Below are 10,475 nucleotides of genomic sequence, written 5' to 3'. Positions count from 1 at the left end.
AACCCACGATCCCGGTTTCCAAGCGAGCGAAGACAGTACATGCCTTAGACCACTCGGCTACCGTGACCGGCAGTGTATAAGAATTCAGTTCGTACCTCACAGGAAACAGATTCGAACCCACGATCCCGGTTTCCGAGCGAGCGAAGACAGTGCATGCCTTAGACCGCTCGGCTACTGTGACCGGCATGGCAGCAATTACTCGCCCCTATTTATATCGCCTAAGGTTAAGAAATTATGAAGCTATACCTCTACAAGGCAAAAGCCCATGGTGCACTCTATTACCAGTATTACCAGACTCAAAAGAAGCGATTTCTGCGCATGTCACGAGCTCCTGAAAGATCGGTAGGAAAATTACACGTTCTCCTAGTATATTTATATACTGGCCAACCACCCGGTAAATATTAACCTAGTAACTAGAGATCTAGCCTACTAGTAGTACATTTCGAAGAATTTGTCATGAATATGGAAAAAAATTATTTAAATTCCATTTACTTACACGAAGCAGCACAAATACTATAAATCCAGCGCATAAAGCCACTGCACCTAGATGTTACAGCTTTCTAGACGTGAACAATATGAGATAGATGTATTTTGTCTTTCTTCTTGTGTTTTATCTCTACCACGAGAAAATCGGTGAACTCTTGTTGAGCTTCGATTTAAAGAATATCGATATGAGTTGTCTATTCAATAAAATAATATTTCTGATACATAACAACGTTCTTCATACTCGTATATCACCAACAGACACTGATGTAGTAGAAACATCCGTATTTTAGAATTATAAATCTTAATATTTCCATCTGAAAAAAAAAATTGTCTACGTCAATGAGATTTTCATGGTGGAGAAATATTACATTCTCGTCTAAACCAATGTTTCTCAACCGACTGTTCGCGGACAGCTACCTGTGCGCAATTTTTAGTTTGTGTAATAGCAATTTTACATTTTGAACATATTTCACAATCGAAAAAATGATTTATGATTGGCAATTATTTACAAGTCGAAAGTTATTTTTCTGCAATTAGTTTGTGCTGAACATCACCAGTTTTGTGCAAAAAGGCTCACTGAGTAAGTCAACTATGAATACTTACCTTTACTTACGAACCATACGGAAATCTACTTTGTTCCCGTGCATAATTTTAGTTCTGAATGTTTCAGTACGGGACGTTTCAACGTAACTCTATTTAATTTTACATAAGGCGTTAATTTTATATTCCAAACAAACATGTTTACACTTGACAGCAATGATACTATCATATTATTATTTGTTTCTGCGACGTGGGGCAGGGTGTATCGGTCTGTTAATCAGAACATGTTGAGCAACAATGATTAAAGAAAAAAAAACTCCCTGACACCAATCGACCCAACGTCTTGCGGCACCAGCTACTGAACGCCATCTTGTGCAGCCTCCCTCTCATCTCCAGACGCTTACCGTCGTGTGAGTGGCTTGGTGAGGAAGAGCGCCCGGAGAGCACCCATCTTCTCTCCTGGACAGTCGCACTCTGACACTCGGGCACATGAGACACACAAACTTGGCAAAATACAAGATGGTCATGAGTTACTCAAGGGCACGGACTTGACATTATGTTCTGTGTTTCATGTCATAGGGGAGAAAAACGTCACAGCCTTGAAAATCAGTGTCTGTGACAACCGAGCAGCTTTGATACGGTAGACATGCTTGCCACGAACCCTAATCAGCAACTTCATACACTGGTTCCTAGAATCCACAGCAACTGGCTTTCAGAACCACTATATTCAGACCGGCTCTGGGGCTCACACCAACTCCAATTCGATGCATCCCAGGAGTAAAAACGGCCGAGGTTCATAATGAAGCTTCAATATTACTCGCCCTTCTATATGCTTTCATGGAGTGGTGCTTCGGAACAGAAACATATCTTTTAATTTAGATACCAGTCCGGACTGATAATACCTTTCAGTTAACAATTTTGTCACTAAATTTTAGTAAAGGTCTCCAATAAAGAGATCAGTAATTTATAATGGTATTAACCCGTAAGTATACGGCGTTCATTTTACCTTGTGGCCTTAAAATAAAAATACCTTGCCTTTAGGGGCGTTCGCATCCCTGCGGAAGGCCGATTAAGATCTCTATGTCCATCCTTCGTCTGTACACATGAAACAACTACAGAATCGTTGAATCAAGTTTAATGAAATTTGATAGTGGGAATTTTAAGTAAAGCCTGTAGACTCATTCCAGTCTGCTTACAATCGAATACTGGACACCCTGCTTAACTTGCGGCACACGGGCCGCCAGTTGATTTTGTGCGACTCGCTAGAGCATCCTTCCATTCCCCATAACACGTGAATGACGTTTTGAACGGCTGGCTAGATTCTCTTCCATTCCCCATAACGTGACTGACGTTTTGAACGGCTGGCTAGATTCTCTTCCATTCCCCATAACACGTGAGTGGCGTTTTGAACGGCTGGCTAGATTATCTTCCATTCCCCTTAACTCGTGATCGACGTTTTGAACGGCTCGCTACAGTATTCTTCCCTTCTCCCATAACGTGTTCACGTTTTGTGGGGCTTGACAGAATATCTTTCGATTCGCCCATAATATGATATGATGTAACTCACCAAATATTTATCAGAGAGCACGAAGAGACATAAGTCGAAGAGAAAATTGAAACATTTCTTGCCCAATACACTTTTCTTTTTTCGTTAAGTCTTACGGCTTTCGAGACAATTAAACAAAAGGGAGTGAACGCACCAGAATTACGTCATGCGTACATTTCCTAACTTATTCTGTTTTGTCCTTCTAAAAAAGGGGCAACTGTACAGTACTCTGTGTCAAATGTTATACTCATAAGCTGCTAGCATCTGATGCCTTGACAATAATCCGGTCATGAAGATCATATCCTGTGAACGGAGAGACATAGACCTTTGTTACGAAACGCGTCCAGTCGTCTTGTATACAATGACTTGCAATGAGTTATCGTCAGTATTGCGCTGATTGGTGCCCCGGCGTCACAACAGAAAGATGGTAAATTACTGCCCTTATTACGTAAACGCTACGTTGCTCAACGCCGATGAATTACTTATATCAGAGGTCTGGACTATCAACTCTAATGAACTCTAAAAATGATGATGCATTAGTTTCCTTTGGCAATCTGCCAAATTATAGAAGCATGCAAGACAGACAATCGTCTGCGAACCGAACGGCCCTTTATTCCCTTTAGTCCGCTCAAGGTTAGGCGTTCTTTACGACACGCGCGACAATTCTGTGTAGTATCTTTCAGCTACTGAAAGGTGAGAGGAACATTGACATCACTTACACTGCAGAGAGGGCAGCCCAAGACTGTTTCAAACTCGAACTAATAACTTGTTTAACTGTGACGACGACTCCTGGTGGTAAGTTTGTTCTCCTCGTTTGCTGTTATAAAGTCCCCACGACATGTGGTGAAATTAGGGTAGCTTAACTTACCTTACTGGGGGAGAGGTCTTCTTGAGAAGCCAGTCACTCCACTACTCAACAAATTCCCTAAGCGAGATCTGACGTTCTCACGGTGGTTTCTGATGCCGTGTAATCCGGTCTCTTCTAACCTCAAGGCGGAGGCTACAGATCCCTCCGAAGTGTTGGTAACGTTCCACCAGACCAAACAGCATTAACATCCCATTCGACAGTGAACTTCAAGATATTTCTTGTCTTCTGTGTAAACGGTGCTCACACGAACCCGTCACGGGTCCCTGTTCTGAGAATCAGTTTTCATAATGCTCTATTATCCTCCTATCTATGAACACACCTCCACAGCCGTCTCTTCCCTTCATCTTTCCCAGCTAAAATTCTGTACGAAATCTCTCATCTCTGACATAGCGCTTGATCTTTTTGCTGCATGTGCATGGAACCTCGTTACTGTTGTAGAGGCGTTATCTGACCATCAACACCATCAACACCGATCAACACGCAGTTGTCTTTCATCACTGGTGGCATCAACATGGACGTTCCGCTTACCACGTGCACCAAAGAAGAGCAGCGTCAAGTGATTAGATTTTTTTATGCGCTTAATGTGTGAAAGGTGCAAAGATCCATCTAAGACTATGAGCAGAGTAAGGTGACGGCATTTCTCCTCTATGAATGCACTCGCATATTAAAAATGTACGAACAAGCGACACTGATGACGAAAGAACGGGTCACCCGTCCACTTCGATTATTAAAGGGAACAATGAAGACATCAGAGCGTTAATTCTCGATAACAGGAGAGTGACTGTTGTTAAAGTATCAAACCAACTGCCGAATATCGCGGTTGTACCCGCGAGAGCATCCACCGCACACACTTCACTTTAGTAAAGTATGTATTCCAAAACAGACCACGAAACAGCAAAGGCGTAACCATCTGGACATTTCTAATCGTCTTCTGAATAAGTGCCATGACAAAAACGACGTCTTTCTGAATTGCAATGCCACTGTGTCGGGACGTGCATCCAACACTACCAACCGCAAAACAAAATTCAGAGTGTGGAATAGAAACACCAGATATTCGCCATAAAAAAGAAACACAAATCTCGACAAAACAATGGGAACAGTTACGCTCACAATGTTCTGGGATTCACAGAGACCAATCATGGAGCATTATCAGGGAAGGGGTAGAGACAAGAAACGGTGCATGTTACAGTGAGAAGTTGCGTGACAAGCTAAAACTGACGATCGAGGTAAACACCAAAACCAAACAGTTAAAATGTGTTGTGCTGTTGTACGACAACGCCGATTCCCACACTGCTGACAGCCTGTTGAAAGAGTGGACAGCTAAACTCTGAGATCTTACAACATCCATCACATAGCCTCGACTTTGCTCCATCAGATTTCATCTCTGCATACCACTCAAAGATACTTCGGAGACTCGTTTTGCAGGCGACCACGAGTTGAATGAGATGGTGCATATATGGATTTCCGCCCAGTAAGAAACCTCTTTTTCTAATAACATACATATACTTGTTACATCACTGGATAGGCCGCGCCATAGCTCAAGCGGTTAGTCGCTGGCTTCCCACCGCGGCGGCCCAGGTTCGATCCTGGGTCTGGTCAAGTGGGATTTGTGGTGGACAAAGTGGCGCTGGGACAGATTTTCTCCGAGTACTTCGGTTTCCCCTGCCAATCTTCATTCCGCCAACTGCTCCACAATCACCCTCACCTATCATCTGGGGCTGNTGTACACAAACACAGAAAAACGCACACACACAAACTAAACATCCATGCCCTGAGTGTGATTCGAACCCACGATCCCGGTTTCCAAGCGAGCGAAGACAGTACATGCCTTAGACCACTCGGCTACCGTGACCGGCAGTGTATAAGAATTCAGTTCGTACCTCACAGGAAACAGATTCGAACCCACGATCCCGGTTTCCGAGCGAGCGAAGACAGTGCATGCCTTAGACCGCTCGGCTACTGTGACCGGCATGGCAGCAATTACTCGCCCCTATTTATATCGCCTAAGGTTAAGAAATTATGAAGCTATACCTCTACAAGGCAAAAGCCCATGGTGCACTCTATTACCAGTATTACCAGACTCAAAAGAAGCGATTTCTGCGCATGTCACGAGCTCCTGAAAGATCGGTAGGAAAATTACACGTTCTCCTAGTATATTTATATACTGGCCAACCACCCGGTAAATATTAACCTAGTAACTAGAGATCTAGCCTACTAGTAGTACATTTCGAAGAATTTGTCATGAATATGGAAAAAAATTATTTAAATTCCATTTACTTACACGAAGCAGCACAAATACTATAAATCCAGCGCATAAAGCCACTGCACCTAGATGTTACAGCTTTCTAGACGTGAACAATATGAGATAGATGTATTTTGTCTTTCTTCTTGTGTTTTATCTCTACCACGAGAAAATCGGTGAACTCTTGTTGAGCTTCGATTTAAAGAATATCGATATGAGTTGTCTATTCAATAAAATAATATTTCTGATACATAACAACGTTCTTCATACTCGTATATCACCAACAGACACTGATGTAGTAGAAACATCCGTATTTTAGAATTATAAATCTTAATATTTCCATCTGAAAAAAAAAATTGTCTACGTCAATGAGATTTTCATGGTGGAGAAATATTACATTCTCGTCTAAACCAATGTTTCTCAACCGACTGTTCGCGGACAGCTACCTGTGCGCAATTTTTAGTTTGTGTAATAGCAATTTTACATTTTGAACATATTTCACAATCGAAAAAATGATTTATGATTGGCAATTATTTACAAGTCGAAAGTTATTTTTCTGCAATTAGTTTGTGCTGAACATCACCAGTTTTGTGCAAAAAGGCTCACTGAGTAAGTCAACTATGAATACTTACCTTTACTTACGAACCATACGGAAATCTACTTTGTTCCCGTGCATAATTTTAGTTCTGAATGTTTCAGTACGGGACGTTTCAACGTAACTCTATTTAATTTTACATAAGGCGTTAATTTTATATTCCAAACAAACATGTTTACACTTGACAGCAATGATACTATCATATTATTATTTGTTTCTGCGACGTGGGGCAGGGTGTATCGGTCTGTTAATCAGAACATGTTGAGCAACAATGATTAAAGAAAAAAAAACTCCCTGACACCAATCGACCCAACGTCTTGCGGCACCAGCTACTGAACGCCATCTTGTGCAGCCTCCCTCTCATCTCCAGACGCTTACCGTCGTGTGAGTGGCTTGGTGAGGAAGAGCGCCCGGAGAGCACCCATCTTCTCTCCTGGACAGTCGCACTCTGACACTCGGGCACATGAGACACACAAACTTGGCAAAATACAAGATGGTCATGAGTTACTCAAGGGCACGGACTTGACATTATGTTCTGTGTTTCATGTCATAGGGGAGAAAAACGTCACAGCCTTGAAAATCAGTGTCTGTGACAACCGAGCAGCTTTGATACGGTAGACATGCTTGCCACGAACCCTAATCAGCAACTTCATACACTGGTTCCTAGAATCCACAGCAACTGGCTTTCAGAACCACTATATTCAGACCGGCTCTGGGGCTCATACCAACTCCAATTCGATGCATCCCAGGAGTAAAAACGGCCGAGGTTCATAATGAAGCTTCAATATTACTCGCCCTTCTATATGCTTTCATGGAGTGGTGCTTCGGAACAGAAACATATCTTTTAATTTAGATACCAGTCCGGACTGATAATACCTTTCAGTTAACAATTTTGTCACTAAATTTTAGTAAAGGTCTCCAATAAAGAGATCAGTAATTTATAATGGTATTAACCCGTAAGTATACGGCGTTCATTTTACCTTGTGGCCTTAAAATAAAAATACCTTGCCTTTAGGGGCGTTCGCATCCCTGCGGAAGGCCGATTAAGATCTCTATGTCCATCCTTCGTCTGTACACATGAAACAACTACAGAATCGTTGAATCAAGTTTAATGAAATTTGATAGTGGGAATTTTAAGTAAAGCCTGTAGACTCATTCCAGTCTGCTTACAATCGAATACTGGACACCCTGCTTAACTTGCGGCACACGGGCCGCCAGTTGATTTTGTGCGACTCGCTAGAGCATCCTTCCATTCCCCATAACACGTGAATGACGTTTTGAACGGCTGGCTAGATTCTCTTCCATTCCCCATAACGTGACTGACGTTTTGAACGGCTGCCTAGATTCTCTTCCATTCCCCATAACACGTGAGTGGCGTTTTGAACGGCTGGCTAGATTATCTTCCATTCCCCTTAACTCGTGATCGACGTTTTGAACGGCTCGCTACAGTATTCTTCCCTTCTCCCATAACGTGTTCACGTTTTGTGGGGCTTGACAGAATATCTATCGATTCGCCCATAATATGATATGATGTAACTCACCAAATATTTATCAGAGAGCACGAAGAGACATAAGTCGAAGAGAAAATTGAAACATTTCTTGCCCAATACACTTTTCTTTTTTCGTTAAGTCTTACGGCTTTCGAGACAATTAAACAAAAGGGAGTGAACGCACCAGAATTACGTCATGCGTACATTTCCTAACTTATTCTGTTTTGTCCTTCTAAAAAAGGGGCAACTGTACAGTACTCTGTGTCAAATGTTATACTCATAAGCTGCTAGCATCTGATGCCTTGACAATAATCCGGTCATGAAGATCATATCCTGTGAACGGAGAGACATAGACCTTTGTTACGAAACGCGTCCAGTCGTCTTGTATACAATGACTTGCAATGAGTTATCGTCAGTATTGCGCTGATTGGTGCCCCGGCGTCACAACAGAAAGATGGTAAATTACTGCCCTTATTACGTAAACGCTACGTTGCTCAACGCCGATGAATTACTTATATCAGAGGTCTGGACTATCAACTCTAATGAACTCTAAAAATGATGATGCATTAGTTTCCTTTGGCAATCTGCCAAATTATAGAAGGATGCAAGACAGACAATCTTCTGCGAACCGAACGGCCCTTTATTCCCTTTAGTCCGCTCAAGGTTAGGCGTTCTTTACGACACGCGCGACAATTCTGTGTAGTATCTTTCAGCTACTGAAAGGTGAGAGGAACATTGACATCACTTACACTGCAGAGAGGGCAGCCCAAGACTGTTTCAAACTCGAACTAATAACTTGTTTAACTGTGACGACGACTCCTGGTGGTAAGTTTGTTCTCCTCGTTTGCTGTTATAAAGTCCCCACGACATGTGGTGAAATTAGGGTAGCTTAACTTACCTTACTGGGGGAGAGGTCTTCTTGAGAAGCCAGTCAGTCCACTACTCAACAAATTCCCTAAGCGAGATCTGACGTTCTCACGGTGGTTTCTGATGCCGTGTAATCCGGTCTCTTCTAACCTCAAGGCGGAGGCTACAGATCCCTCCGAAGTGTTGGTAACGTTCCACCAGACCAAACAGCGTTAACATCCCATTCGACAGTGAACTTCAAGATATTTCTTGTCTTCTGTGTAAACGGTGCTCACACGAACCCGTCACGGGTCCCTGTTCTGAGAATCAGTTTTCATAATGCTCTATTATCCTCCTATCTATGAACACACCTCCACAGCCGTCTCTTCCCTTCATCTTTCCCAGCTAAAATTCTGTACGAAATCTCTCATCTCTGACATAGCGCTTGATCTTTTTGCTGCATGTGCATGGAACCTCGTTACTGTTGTAGAGGCGTTATCTGACCATCAACACCATCAACACCGATCAACACGCAGTTGTCTTTCATCACTGGTGGCATCAACATGGACGTTCCGCTTACCACGTGCACCAAAGAAGAGCAGCGTCAAGTGATTAGATTTTTTTATGCGCTTAATGTGTGAAAGGTGCAAAGATCCATCTAAGACTATGAGCAGAGTAAGGTGACGGCATTTCTCCTCTATGAATGCACTCGCATATTAAAAATGTACGAACAAGCGACACTGATGACGAAAGAACGGGTCACCCGTCCACTTCGATTATTAAAGGGAACAATGAAGACATCAGAGCGTTAATTCTCGATAACAGGAGAGTGACTGTTGTTAAAGTATCAAACCAACTGCCGAATATCGCGGTTGTACCCGCGAGAGCATCCACCGCACACACACTTCACTTTAGTAAAGTATGTATTCCAAAACAGACCACGAAACAGCAAAGGCGTAACCATCTGGACATTTCTAATCGTCTTCTGAATAAGTGCCATGACAAAAACGACGTCTTTCTGAATTGCAATGCCACTGTGTCGGGACGTGCATCCAACACTACCAACCGCAAAACAAAATTCAGAGTGTGGAATAGAAACACCAGATATTCGCCATAAAAAAGAAACACAAATCTCGACAAAACAATGGGAACAGTTACGCTCACAATGTTCTGGGATTCACAGAGACCAATCATGGAGCATTATCAGGGAAGGGGTAGAGACAAGAAACGGTGCATGTTACAGTGAGAAGTTGCGTGACAAGCTAAAACTGACGATCGAGGTAAACACCAAAACCAAACAGTTAAAATGTGTTGTGCTGTTGTACGACAACGCCGATTCCCACACTGCTGACAGCCTGTTGAAAGAGTGGACAGCTAAACTCTGAGATCTTACAACATCCATCACATAGCCTCGACTTTGCTCCATCAGATTTCATCTCTGCATACCACTCAAAGATACTTCGGAGACTCGTTTTGCAGGCGACCACGAGTTGAATGAGATGGTGCATATATGGATTTCCGCCCAGTAAGAAACCTCTTTTTCTAATAACATACATATACTTGTTACATCACTGGATAGGCCGCGCCATAGCTCAAGCGGTTAGTCGCTGGCTTCCCACCGCGGCGGCCCGGGTTCGATCCTGGGTCTGGTCAAGTGGGATTTGTGGTGGACAAAGTGGCGCTGGGACAGATTTTCTCCGAGTACTTCGGTTTCCCCTGCCAATCTTCATTCCGCCAACTGCTCCACAATCACCCTCACCTATCATCTGGGGCTGGTACAATAGGCCAGAAGTGGCCGCGGTACAAGGAACTTGGTCCCAACCCACGAGCAATAAAAAAAATACATAACTGGATCAAGTAAA

At 42.9% G+C, this 10,475-nt stretch overlaps 1 protein-coding gene across 4 annotated transcripts in view; it reads right to left on the bottom strand.

Annotated features, from left to right (window-relative positions):
- Nucleotides 1-10,475, bottom strand: part of LOC111871061 (medium-chain acyl-CoA ligase ACSF2, mitochondrial) — a 74,511-nt gene that overhangs the window by 34,353 nt on the left and 29,683 nt on the right. For 2 of the 4 annotated variants that reach the window (XM_023863817.2, XM_033754094.1), the window contains exon 1: nucleotides 1,431-1,521. The exons of the other annotated variants lie outside the window; for them this stretch is intronic. In XM_023863817.2, the coding sequence (XP_023719585.1) occupies nucleotides 1,431-1,477 (47 nt within the window). In that variant the 5' untranslated portion in view covers nucleotides 1,478-1,521. Of the gene's footprint in view, nucleotides 1-1,430; nucleotides 1,522-10,475 lie in introns of those variants that run through there. 4 annotated transcript variants of the gene reach the window in all.

The sequence above is a fragment of the Cryptotermes secundus genome, unplaced genomic scaffold (assembly GCF_002891405.2).
Source record: "Cryptotermes secundus unplaced genomic scaffold, Csec_1.0 scaffold73, whole genome shotgun sequence".
Taxonomy (NCBI): Eukaryota; Metazoa; Arthropoda; class Insecta; order Blattodea; family Kalotermitidae; genus Cryptotermes; species Cryptotermes secundus.
The sequence above is the reverse complement of the archived record's forward strand: the minus strand, read 5'-3'. Positions and strand labels throughout refer to the sequence as shown.